Genomic DNA, 14,163 nt, shown 5'->3' with positions numbered 1-14,163 from the left:
GCTCTTCTTCCACAAGTAATTATTTAGGATGAGTCATTATGCAGACTGTTCAGGAGAAAGGTCTTCTTTGCCTACACTGCAACTCTCCCACTTTGTGCACACCACACAATTTATGGATGAGAGGGAGACAGGATAAATGCAGAGCATAATATATCAATAGGACCAGAGTGGGCAGGCATACTGCCCACTGAAAGCAGTCTGAGAAGGCTGCCTATGTCAGTTGAATACAGTTACGGAATGCAGAAGTTAAGAATTTTTAATCAGAACCTTTATCTAGGCATAGTGGTTTCGTTTCATTGGAAACATAAGTCAGTACAGATAATTACCAGAATATAACTATCCTCTTTCTCAGTTCTTACATCACACAATGCAGCTGACTGACCTTGACTTAAGTGAATATATGACAACAACATTTTAAAATGGGATGATTGATGAACAATAAATGCCATGTTTCTCTCTTGAATATTCATAATCCTTGCTCTGAATTATAACATTACACATTCCTGATGTTACTGTATACATTAAATTTTTCTAAATGATAAACACTAGCTTTTATCAAATTAATATTATGTGTTTTTTTGAACACAAAAATGTTGATGCCCTTAAAAAGTAATCAATACACCACAATTTTCATTTGTTTAGTACGTACAAAGAAAGCACCACTCACAGCACACGCAGAAGCTTCAAACAATGCACAGGAACTGTCCAGAATCACAGTAAAATTCTCAAATGACCACATTAATGAACAATCACTGCTGACTGAACAGTGGTTCAACAGCTCTCAAAAATCCTTTGTTAAACTCTTGAACAGAAAAGCGTTCAACAGATGACCTGTGAAACAAACATTTTTTTTTTTTTTACAGTTTTTCAACACTTCTAAAATAAATTGGGAGCAATAAAATTTAATTCACACTTATTTAATTAATGGAAGGAAAGGCTTGATTATCAATATACTTGGTAAACATAACAACAGCTGCACTCAGATTATATTGTAGCCAAAACATCACCATAGGTATTATTTCATGACACTTAACTTAGTCTGTTTTTACATGCAAATAAATTACCACCATTTGAACTACTGTTACAATACTCCCAAAGTAATGTTTTAACAACAATAATAATAACAAAAATCCATCTTGTTTGCACTGGTCTTAATTCGTTACCCAGATAATTCATACTGAAACACTTTGTAAGTTTGCATAGAGTGTGTTATGGGGTGATATGGCACATTAAGTGACTGAAGTTGCTATCAGATGGAAGAAACTCCATTAGGTAGGTACCAAACATGCATAATGAAAGTAGTTACTGCTGCTCGCCACTTTACTAAATACAGCATAAATAGATATTGCAGCACTATACACTTCAGGAAATTTTCATTGGCTATCTATAGGGAACAGGCACGTATCTCAAATTTCATTTGCCAGCTGTTGCAGTAGGAACTCCAAAGGCATACATAAGGCAAACTGAGAAGCCATAATCACTGACAGACAGAGGTATGTTAATAATCGGCAGTTCAAACATACAGTGAATAATGGTGTCCCTTAATGAAATAGTAACAAGAGGCAGGAATCATAATCTTGTGCATTTAACATGTTGAAGAAGCTGCTCCAGCAACCACTGACAGAACAGGGTGCAACCAACTGCAGAATGTTCTGCACATTGGAATGAACAGTGAGTGTCGTCGGGGGTCGACTGTCATTCTTGGATCATTCCAGTGGGTGGCAGAGAGGGTTGAGAACATCAGCCTTGTTCACAATATTTCAATGAAACATTGTATCTGCAGCATTACCTCAGAAATGATTGTGGGCCCCCTGGTTCTGGAATGCTCAAAGTAGGGACTTTGAAGGTTCTGCGGCAGTGAGTTCCTAGACTTGAGCCATAGGGTCGAACACAATATGGTCTCCCCAAATGGGTCAGGTTGTACTACATATCAGAAGCCTGATGCCTTTTATATGTGAATGTAAATGAAATGAATAAAGAGATGAGGTCAAACAAAAAAGGCTGTAATATCAACAACCTAACGAAAAGACAGATTGCTACTTACTGTAAAGATGACACATTAAGTTGCAGACAGGCACAATTAACAGACACTTTTATATTAGCTTTCACAGCCTTTGTCAGAAAAAGAAAGAGAGAAACACACACACACACACACACACACACACACACACACACACACACGAGGGTTGGAACTTAAATAGTGGCAACTAATTATTCACAACCTATACAAAAGAGTTACATGTTTGCACCTGTTACTGTCTTTTAAAGTAGTCACCAGTGTTGTGTAGAACCCGTTGCCAGTGATGTGGAAGGCGTAGTATACCATTAGCAGAGCCTGTTCTGTTGATGGTGCGAATGGAACGGTCTACTGCCTGTCGAATCTCTGGAACAGTTCGAAAGCGAATGCCACAAAGTGCTTCCTTATTCTTCAGAATCAAATTGAAGTCACTAGGGAGTATAGTGGATGGTACAGTACTTCCCAGCCCCATCGACCGAACAGAGCAGCCACGGCTTCCGCTGTATGCACCCGCGCATGGTCGTGCAAAGTGGTGGGTGGGTTGCGCAGAGCGTGTTGCCACTTCTTTCGCAAAGCTGGGTGCAGGTAATGTTCCAAAAATGAACAGTAATACTGTGCACTGACAGTCTGCCGTGGAGGAATGTAATGCGTTACGATAACACCATTACAGTCTTACACGAGAATCATGACAACTTTCACTACTGGGCCTCTGACGCACTTTTGATTTTCGCACGGACCCATAATGACGCCATTCGTTGGATTGGTGTTTCAGTTTTGGCTCGTATGATGTGGCTCATGTCTCATCCAGTGTTACAATACAGTGTAAGAAAGCCTCTCCTTTGCACTCATAGCACCTCAAGTGTGTCTGAGCAGTCTCATAATGCATCCATTTCTGAATTTCCGTCAAGTCGTGCGGAACCCATCGTGATGCAATTTCTCACTTGCCCAGGCATTCCTGCAGGATGCAAAGCACAGCCATATGCGCTAATCCAGTTTCCTGGGCGAGCTCACAAATTGTATGGCAGTGATCACTGTCCACTAACGCGGCAACAGTATGCACTTCTTCTTCAGAGATGCTAGGACGACCAGCCCGATGTTCTGTACGGCAATGCCGATTCCCGCACGCCTCTTGAAGACCTTGATGACACTGTTGTGCTGTGCGGCCTCTGGCACATTCAATCTTCATCGAAGTCCATTGTTGCTGTTTCAAAAACAGTGACACCATTACGTTAGACTGCTCGCTCAAAAGTGACCGCTTCCCTCGATTGTGTGCATGCCGGTGACATGGGACAAGCGAGAGTCCATTTGCTTGGAGTTAAGGTAGGTACGTCAACAATGTGTGCTATCTGTGACAATAGTAGATTTCATTGCATAGTGTCTCCATAGCACTGTTGCCACTATTTAAGTTCCAATCTACATATATTTACACAAGCAAGCACACCTCATCCACACACGACCACCATCTCCAGCAGCTCGGACCAGATCTGAACTGCTGGAGATGGCGGACACATGTGCATGAGGTATGCCTACATGTGTGAATGAATGTGTGTGCACTAATCTCTGTTTCTAACGAAGGCTGTAGCTGAAAGTTAAAGTAAGTACTTAATTGTGCCTATCTGCAACTTAATGTGTCACTTTTTATGGTAAGAAGCAAGCTATCTTTTCCTTACATTGTTGAATAAATAAATAAATAAATAAATAAATAATGTCTGAAAGGTAGCAAGGTACTGCAAAATTGAAACAAGTCTTAAACTGGCTTCCTGATACCTACCTTGCAGCTTCTCTAATAGATTTCCTAGCTTCTGGTGACATCCTGAGAATATGTGCAATGGCACTAGCATATTCTTGTTCATCTGCAGCTAAGAATCCATTGCGGCTGCCTTCTGCTTCCTCTACAATATCCATCTGTGGGCCACCCGACCGATGTGCAACCATTATCAGACCGGCTGCCATGCATTCTACAACACCTGCCACCCACAAAAAATGAAATTTACTTCCATGTTACACACTATGCTTTATGCAAATTTCTAGTACTGAAAATATAGCTGTAGTTTTATTTGGTAAAAATTTATTACAAGACTACTGTTCTTGATTGTGTTCTCAACAGCACTAATCCTCAGTGAATACACATATTATCAAGTACAGATTTATGACACTTAGTCACAAACATCATCTGTCATCCAAAAAGCAATAAATCAACTACTTTTCATGAAAACTGATCTACAAGTCTTCTGACCAACTTTTACACTTTTTGTCAATTTCAACCCACACTGGTACACAGCTTGACTGCCAGGAGGCAGTTCTTTCATATATCACTGGCAACCGTGCATCAAGAGTGGCAAGCATAGCTGCTGCCTTAAACCATCACAGAGAAACATCACACATCATTAGGTTGAACCCCAGAGCAGAGTGGCTTTGCCTCATTCTGTAATGGTTCTCTCTCTCTCTCTCTCTCTCTCTCTCTCTCTCTCTCTCTCTCTCTCTCTCACACACACACACACACACACACACACACACACACGCAGAGGGTGGGGGGGAAGTTGGCAAATGTACATACAATATGTTTCATTTTCACTTAAATCACATGTATTCATGCCAGTCACCCCTTCCCTTTACATTTTATAGATGTATTTTTCTTAATTTGCATTAGATTACAATTTCTTCTAAACTATTGTTTCTATTCTAGCCTATGAGTGCTATAAACATAATTTCCAGTAGCACAGGACTGACTCTTAAGCCTAAGTTCTTTTTCACATGATCTGCACTACTTCTACGGGAGAAAAATGGAAACCTCACTGATGTGCAGTCTGTGACCAATATAAGAATCATAAATACAACCACTGCAAATGTCTTTGCAAATAACTATTTAAATAAAATGCTTTTATGCACAATATACTTGTGCACATTTCATAATGTGAGACATACATTGGTATAAGCGAACAATAAATTATCAGGAATAAATGGCAGGACGCTACAATAGATGTGTGACATACCAGGTGATCCAGCAGAAACCAGCACAATGAATGTTTCCAAAATTACATGTGTCTTTTGGCTCGAAGTGAACGTATATAAAGAGTTTAACAATTGTGTAAACTATGTGTGGTGGAATCACGTGTACGCTTCTTAGATAGAAATGATCTGAATCATAGTTTGCCTCGTTGTAGGGTTCTAGCACAAACAGTTCCTAAGCTATTGAAGAAGCAGCAGCTCTTTTAAAAGTATCAGCTTTACTGTCAATTTTACTATATTAAATGCAGGTTCAATAAACACAAACAGTTCAAAGCAGTTTAATGATAGTCCATTGTTATTGCAGCTCCCAACAGCTGCTTCCATTTTTTAATGTACACCTTCACCCATTCCAGATCTGTGAAGGTGGTTGTTCATGAAGGAATCCACAGAAAATAATGAATGAGTGAGTGAGTAAGTGAGTGAGTGAGTGATGTACAGGGCGATTATAATTAAAGTTAAACTTTTAAACCACTGTAGAAATAATACTACTGGTCAGAATGACGTTAAACTGCAACGGAATATTATCGGAGAAGGGGGAAAACGTATGGCAGAAGAAAAATAAATAGTTGCAAAATGTAGCAATAGATGGCACTGTAAGCTTCACAATTTAATAGTGGTCAACTACAAATGACAAATGAATCATACAACAATGCCTAAGGTGTACATTTGATGTTAAACAAACTGTACTACTCAGTGTGCATGGATGTACAGGTGTGATACTGTTAGATATGTAAGCCCATCCACCACGGCAAGGTCATATCACGAATGGGAAAAATTGGTATTTAATTGTCCTGAGGCGAAAAACTGCATAAAAAGCATCAATCAAAATCAAATCAGATTATTAATATCTGTGTGACTGGTGTAAAACATGTTCAATTTGCTGCCACTGTTTTCTGTAACAAGTTGAAATCGAGAAACAGCATGTTCCACAACTGATCAAAAGTGTTTCCGGGGTCGCATTCAGATTGTGTTGTGCAATGTGTGCCTTCAATGCAGCTAAGTTTGCAATCAGAACACTGGACATAACATCTTTCAAATAGCCCAAAGCCAGATGTCACACAGATTAAGATCAGGTGATCTGGATGGTCAGGCTGTAGGGAAATGTCAGCCAATAATTCCAGCATTTCTGAAATGGCGCTTCAGCAGCTGCTTAACTGGATTTGCAATGTGTGGAGATTGTCATCTTGCACACAAATGATCCCATCCACACATCCACCCTGTTGGAGAGCTGGAATGATGTGGTTGCACAAAAGACACTCACAGCGCTTACCAGTGACGGTACAGATAACAGGACTGGAAGCACCTGCCTCTCCGAAAAAAATAGGGCCCAATAATAAATGATGCCATAAACCTGCACCACACAGTCACCTTTTCAGGAGGAAGTGGTGCTGGTTGATTTGCAAGTGGATTTTCTGTTGCCCATATTCGACAATTCTGTGTATTGATATATCCTGTCAGATGGAAGTGGGCTTCATCTGTCCACAAAATCTTACATGTCCAACCACTGTCCACTTCCATGCAAGCAAGAAATTCTGAAGCAAAGTTCTCTCTTGCTAGCAGGTCAATAGGAAGCAACTCTTAATCATGGGTAATTTTGAATGGATAGCAAAGAAGAATGTTTCATAGGATTTTACGCACCGTGCTCACGGGTATGTCCAATGTTCAGGCAATTCTCCGTGCACTACACGTTTGCACACCGCCACTCATCTCCTCCTGCATTGCTGAGGCCACTGCTTCCACTGACGTCAAATCAATTTGTTTCCTCCCTCTACCCGGTTGCACACCAAACGAACCCGTCTTTTAGAATTTCTGAATCATTTTCTCCAGACCCACGACAGTCATCGGACCAATGCCTTTTCTCAAACCCTTCAATGTGCGAAACTTCTCCAGAGCAACGTGTGCACAGTCATCACTCTTGTAATACAGCTTTGCAAGCAGAGCACAATCCTGTATTGAGACAGTCATGGTGAACATTGCAGATGCGAAAGGATGAAAAGCTGTGTACCCGGCGTGTTTATACCAACTTCAATGGGTCATGCACAAGACAAGTGTTTTCATTTACGTATTGTGACACATACAGTGCCATCTATTGATTAAATTTCACACTAGTTTTCCTTCTTCTGTCATACGTTTTCCCTCTTCTCCGATAATATTCCATTGCAATTTGACGACATTCTGACCAGTGGTGTTATTTCTACAGTGTTATGAAAGTTTAACTTTAATTATAATCATCCTGTACATTACATTAGCATTCTCTCAGTTATTAGAAGTAATGTGCAGTACTATGTGTCAGCAAGAGCTGTGTGGAAACAATTAGGAGAATTCGTCAATTTTTGTAGATGGACATTGATCATTAATCATTTCACATCAGCTAACATGCCTAGCTCATAATACTGCCATCAGTCCCTTGCTTTGTTTGATGACAACAGCTCATATAGTTCCGGCACTGTATATGTAAGTCAATATAAAGCAACTGCATGGCCACACATGGCTATTGCAAGCACCTCAGGCTGTATTGTAAGCACATCACTTTCTGTTGAATTTGTTTTCTTTGTGTGTTCTCCATTTCATAATATAATTGTTTGAAATTCACATTCTCTAGTTGCGAAATGAGTTCTAGGCACTTTTTCTTTCGTGAAGAAGACGCAATCACAAATCTTGTAAACTGTGTTTTAGACAGTCTTCCAAACACAGCAATATTTCAAATGATAAGTGATTTTTTTTCCTCCAGTTTAGAATTGTAAATATATTCTAGATATATGCTTATTCAAAGCCTCTGCTGTGCACCCTATACTCACAGGTCACAAAGAAAAAACACTGTCAGACTACTGTGTGAGCTTTGAGAACGGTTACCCCAGTTCCCAAAATATTTAACAAGATAACGATATGTAGTAGCCTTTATCCCTTTGCAGTTAAAGAAAAAAATGAGCTCACTTTCTGACAGACATCCTGGCAACTGACAAGAAGCAGCTCTGACAAAATATTGTACAGTGCGCTATAGCAGAGGGAATGAAGTGAAACTTGTTAGCAGAGCAGAAAATGCTGTGTATCTCTACATTTACCACAATGTTTTGATACCTGCCATACAAAATCATTAGTGTGGACCTACATTGCACTAGGTATAACATTTATAAAATAGGCACACAAAATATCACTGCAGAATATGTGATACCCATTTTTTAAAAATGTGTGTCAGCATTTTTGCCAGCAGAGTGTCAATTTAAGTCTTCTAGAGTGCCTACATGCATTTAAACCAGACATGAATGGATTAAGCATGTAATCTTCAATTTAACCTTCAGGAAATGCACTAGGGGAATATACTCTATTGGTTGCTAAGTAATGCCCAATATTTATTAACATGTAATATTAGCGTCAAGTGAATGAAAAAATGTGCAATGCTGAAAATAAACTCACAGGACCACTTTTGTAGGTAGTCATCAAATACTATGAAGATAAACTTTCTAAAGCATCTTCTGTCAATGTCAGAGTACATGTCATGGCAGACACAATGGATATTGAGTTTGTACTGCACTCAAATTCTACAAAGTGCTTTGAATATATGCCTCATCGGCCTCTTCTGCCAGTCTCCCAGAACAGACCAATAAGATGGTCAGCCAGTTTAATTCACCTTTTTCCATTAAACGTTGCCTGCGAAGAAGTTACAAAATATTATCTACAATGAGGCCCTGATTGCAGTCAAATGTAACAAAAGTGTAGTCATTGCAAATATCTGTCACCACATCAACAATTTTGAATGAAAGTACAATATATGGTGTGTCAAACAAAATTTCTGAATAGATTGAAGATTTCTTGGTAGAGATTATGCAGCACATTATCCTCAACAGAGAGTGGTTGAAAGAAGAAAAAGTAACTTCAGGTGTGACCCACGGAAGTGTGTTGGGACCCTTGCTGTGCACTTTTGTATATGAACAACCTGGCAGACAATATGAATGGTAAGATCATACTTTTTGTACATTATTAGTAATTAGGTACAGTCTAAAGAAAGTTACACAAACATCCAACCAAATCTTAGTAAGCTTTCAAAGCAGTCCAAAGATTGGCAACTTGTTTTAAATACAACATTGCACAGTTTGCAAAATGTAGAAAATAAATACTGTAAGTAAAATATCAGTGATTCACAATTAGAACCAGTTGAGACTTACAAACACCTGGGTATAACAGTTTGTAGGGACCCATCATCTAGCAGTAGCATCTTTGATTAGCAATCAAAACGTCCTACGACCCATGTTCGAAACCCGTCACTGTTTGAATTTTGATTAATAATCAGCATTTGGCAGCCAAAGACTTGCAGCATAAGGAACCACCCTCATTCTGCCGACGGCCTTGTCAGAGAGGGTGGAGGAGCGGACAGAGGTTCAGGGCACTCTTGTCCCTGGTGTTGGAAACTGCCCCTGAAGGCAGAAGAATCAGCAATGATCAATGGCATTTGGATGTGAAAGGCAGTGGTTTCACTGCATTAAAGACACCTAATGTGTATCCATGGGAGATGTGGCCCATAACTGAAAAAGTATCATGATGATCTCTAAACTGGCAAAATATTCCGGAATAGTCCCCCTTTCAGATCTCCAGGAGGGGACTGCCAAGGGGGAAGTAGCCACAAGAAAAAGACTGAATAATCAATGAAAGGGTAACGTTCTGTGAGTCAGAGCATGGAATGTCAGAAGCTTGAATGTGATACTGAAGCTAGAAAATCTGAAAGAGAAACGCAAAGGCTCAATCTAAATATAGTAGGAGCCAGTGAAGTTAAATGGAAAGAAGACAAGGATTTCTGGTCAAATGAGTATTGGGTAATATCAACAGCATCAGAAAATGGTATAATGGGTATAAGATTCATTATGAATAGGAAGGCAGAGCAGAGAGAGTGCAAGATGTATATGTGGAAAAAAAAAAAAAAAAAAAAAAAAAAAAAAAAAAAAAAATATTCCCCAGATAAAAATACATTTTCACCCGGGTGAAAATACACTTTTTCCGTCGGAACTGTAAAACTTATCAATAGTTTTATACAGCAGCATAGAATTTCCCAACACTTTAGAAAATGAAACTCAGGGGGGAAACACGTTTCGGAAAGATCTTTGATGTGAAGCAATATGTACGCTGCATATTTTCATATTATGAAAGTACAAATTCGAATTCCACTAACAGGAAAAGTTAATGGTTTAACTTCATATACAAGAACAGCAAAGCTTTTGCATATAATAATTGTCCCTACGGTTGATAAGCTACAAGAGAAGCTAAGCTTTCACACATAATGTTGATCAGTTTAGCGCATGTTACATTTTAAGATACATCACACAAATATGCCAGTAATCTTTTTAATACTGACATAAATCTCTGATCTTCTGGGCTCGAAATTCTTCTAAATGGCTGCTCATCAAAGAGTTTATTTTTAAATGAGAGCAAACACACTATGATTTAAGAAATTCATCATACAATCTCGCGTGTAGTTCATCTTGCGTAAAAGGAAATTTATTTTGAAAATGACACTTTTCGAACCACAATTCACAATATTTTCCCACGACCTATTAGAAATAGATTCATTTCAGCGGAGAGCACCAGATAAGAGGCGTCACCGCGCTTGCGCAGCTTCAGTGACATAGGGACCCTGCATGTTCATATGTGTGAAATATTAAAAGATCTTTCTTACATTGTCATAAAAGAAACAAGACATCAGAGGATACTCCAAGAGCTTCAGAATTTCATGAACCATACTAAAATGCATAGTTCACCTTAAAGTGCACATTCGTGTGTCCAGATTCCCAATGATGTGGGCCTCCACCTGATATTAAGCTTTTCAGTGTGGTTTCACACGTAAATTTTCTTGGAGTAACAGTACTGTATTATCTCGTGCTTGGTTCTTTATTATGGCGTAATGCCATACATGCTAGAAGATGAAAATGTGCACACGAAAAGCAGCAAATAGTGTGGAATTAAACACTTCGTTTCAAATAAATTTATTGCCTCAGCAGGAAAGCTTAACAAAAGCCAAGTTTCTTTAGCAAATCGAAGAAAAATAACTTTATTGTTCTGCAAGGCAATTAATGTTTGACTGTCAGAAAGGTGGAAAAAAAAATAAAATCTGAAAGTAGTAACATATTTTAGCCTTCCGTAATTATGTGAATGTATTTTAAATCACTTGATGGCTCCCAGCCACAGAAATACATCTCGTTTTCATTTGATGTGAGAGCAGTAAACGAAGAGGAAACAGAAAAGTCACTAAATGTAAACACGGGTCACTTGAAGGCTACCCCCCTCCCCCCCCCCCCCCCCCCCATAACTTTGACTGCTCTGCTCATCAGAACGTAAAAAATTAAAGCCTTTTCGAAAAATAAGTTCATTTTGTAGCGTAGATCTTTCTGAAGAGTCTGATACATAAAACATACATCTTCACGGAAATGTAAGACACGTTATTTGATTTTAAGTGAGCTGAAGTGCAGTGCCACGCATCTTTAAACGACATTCTTATACCACACGTCACTGTATTTCTCTCTGTGGAGGGATTACCTGTAACCAGAAGAACAAGAACTCTTCAGAAAATCTGGACTCTTTACTGCCTATTAGCTAATAACTTGCTCTTCTGTGTGAAATAACATTAAATATAGGATATCTAAAACCAGTAAAGACGAGACAGGCAAGACAGTACATATTTCTTCAATCCTTAGGTCCCAGTGATTTTTCTCTCTAATCTTGCTACGGCTTTACATAGCATGCTTTCCTTTCTGTAAAAGAACTATTACCTCCAAAGTTCGTCAAACATTTTGCTACATGAAAAATCGAAATGTTGTTGTCTAATACTGAAAAATCTGTTAATACAAATAGTAGCCAAGACTGGTGTGGTTTCTCGATCTGATTAGATCTATTTTGTCACTGTGTGATGGATAAAACAAATAGGCCTTTCCAACATTGCAGCAATTGTAACACACACCAAATAAGCCACACTGTTTTGGCAATAATGATCATTTTTATAGTACGACCCAACAATGGGCTGTTATGTACAAATGAATGTTCTCACAGCATGTAAATCAAATAAAATCTTCTCAAGTTTCTTGCCACTTCAATCTCCAGTATGTGCATGACAATTCAGAAGGTGCAATCTTTCCTTCCATCCTTCTGGTGAAGAACATGCATTCCGAAATGTTGCAGACACACTGGCCTAATGCACTTTTGTCGAGACTGCAGCTGCTGCACAGTACAGCTCATTGATGACGTACAGCTGCAACCAACCACTAACAGATTTTGGGTTGTTTTATTCAAAAAGTACCATTACCAATTTTGAATAATTCAAATTGATTTGAATTAATCATCAGGCAGCCTTCACACTTTCGTCACACTACATGTTACGTTTGTTTACAGGTGAGATGCCTTACCATAAACAATAATTCACAGTCACAAATGTATAATAAAAATGGTTGTGCTACAAGGACAAGTTGGGACGTTTTTTTGGTTTTGTTTTGGTTTTAGGGCGCAAAACTGCTATGGTCATTAGCGCCCGGTCCGGGACTTAAGAAAGTAAAAAACCGAAAATGGAAACCAGCAGCAATGGGAACGAAAGTCATAAAATTGGAGAAACTAAAAACAGAAGGAAGGCTTAAAAATCCTCTACAGAAAGGGGTTGGTTGTCCCCAAAAAAAGCTTCAAATGACTGATGTCATTTCACTGGCACTAATAAACTCGAGAATGCGATCGGCTGAGCGCGTGTCATCTGCTAAAATCGACGATGTATCAGGCGACAGCTGTAGACGGGAGCGTAACGGATTAAAATAGGGGCACTCAATTAAAAGGTGTCTTACCGTCCACAACTGAGAGCAGTGGGAACAGAGTGGGGGAGGATCACCGCTTAAAAGATGTCGATGGCTAAAAAGACAGTGCCCTATCCGGAGTCTAGTTAAAATTACCTCCTCCCGACGACGCGTTCGGGAGGAAGAGGTCCAAGCGCAAGGAAGAGCTTTCATGTCCCGCAATTTATTATGGGGAAGTGTCGACCAATGTGCGTGCCATAAAAGAATAACACGACGACATAAAACGCTCCGTAGATCAGCGAACGGAATCGATTGAATAGCTGGCCGAAGAAGAGAGACTGCAGCCTTGACTGCTATATCGGCCGCCTCATTTCCACAGATACCAACGTGTCCCGGGAGCCAGAGGAATGCCACCGAGACGCCCCCCAGGTGGAGCAAGCGCAGACAGTCCTGAATCCGGTGGACCAGAGGGTGCACAGGGTAAAGAGCTTGGAGACTGACGAGAGAGCTGAGAGAATCTGAGCAGATAACGTACTGTATCCGCTGATGGCGGCGGATGTAGTGGACAGCCTGGAGAACAGCGTAAAGCTCCGCAGTATGGACCGAACACTGGTCGGGAAGCAGAAAGTGATTTGGGGTGTCGCCAACAATATAGGCACTCCCTACACCTAACGATGCTTTCGAGCCATCGGTGTAAATAAATGTGGCTTCCTTCATTTGTGCACATAGAGCAGCAAATGCCCGACGATAAACAAGTGAAGGGGTACCATCCTTGGGAAATCGACAAAGGTCACGGAGCAGGCAGATCTGGGGATGGAGCCAAGGCGGTGCTGTACCCCAAGTTTTCAAGAAGGTTTTAGGAAAGCGGAAGGAAAGAGAACGGAGCAGTTGACGGAAGCGGACTCCCGGTGGTAGTAGGGAGGAGGGGCGGCCTGCGTACCCTACATCAAAGGAGGTGTCGAAAAAATGTCATGGGCTGGATTAGCAGGCATGGAAGACAGATGGCTAGCATAACGACTCAGAAGGACTGCTCGCCGATTGGACAGCGGAGGTTCAGCAGTCTCAGCATAAAGGCTTTCCACAGAGCTGGTGTAAAAAGCTCCAGACACTAAACGTAATTCACGGTGGTGGATAGAGTCGAGACGCCGAAGAATAGACGGCCGAGCAGAGGAGTAGAGTATGCTTCCATAGTACAATTTCGAGCGCACTAAGGCGCGGTAGAGGCGGAGAAGGACCACTCGGTCTGCTCCCCAGGAGGTACCATTCACGACACGGAGGGTGTTGAGGGATCGCAGACAGCGAGCCGAAAGATAGGAAACGTGGGAGGACCAGCACAGTTTTCTGTCAAACATAAGACCCAAGAATTTAGCGACGTCCGAA

The 14,163-nt window shown here is 40.3% G+C and overlaps 1 protein-coding gene across 1 annotated transcript in view; it reads right to left on the bottom strand.

Annotated features, from left to right (window-relative positions):
- Window positions 1-238: 238 nt before the first annotated feature.
- Window positions 239-14,163, bottom strand: part of LOC126100532 (GDP-Man:Man(3)GlcNAc(2)-PP-Dol alpha-1,2-mannosyltransferase) — an 82,274-nt gene continuing 68,349 nt past the window's right edge. The window contains exons 9-10 of the mRNA XM_049911150.1: window positions 3,789-3,984; window positions 239-831 (exon numbers count right to left, since the gene is read on the bottom strand). Coding sequence (XP_049767107.1) covers window positions 750-831; window positions 3,789-3,984 — 278 coding nt within the window. The 3' untranslated portion in view covers window positions 239-749. The remainder of the gene's footprint in view (window positions 832-3,788; window positions 3,985-14,163) is intronic.

Source organism: Schistocerca cancellata, chromosome 9 (assembly GCF_023864275.1).
Source record: "Schistocerca cancellata isolate TAMUIC-IGC-003103 chromosome 9, iqSchCanc2.1, whole genome shotgun sequence".
Classification (NCBI taxonomy): domain Eukaryota; kingdom Metazoa; phylum Arthropoda; class Insecta; order Orthoptera; family Acrididae; genus Schistocerca; species Schistocerca cancellata.
Note: the sequence above shows the minus strand (reverse complement) of the source record. Positions and strands in the feature narration are given on the sequence as shown.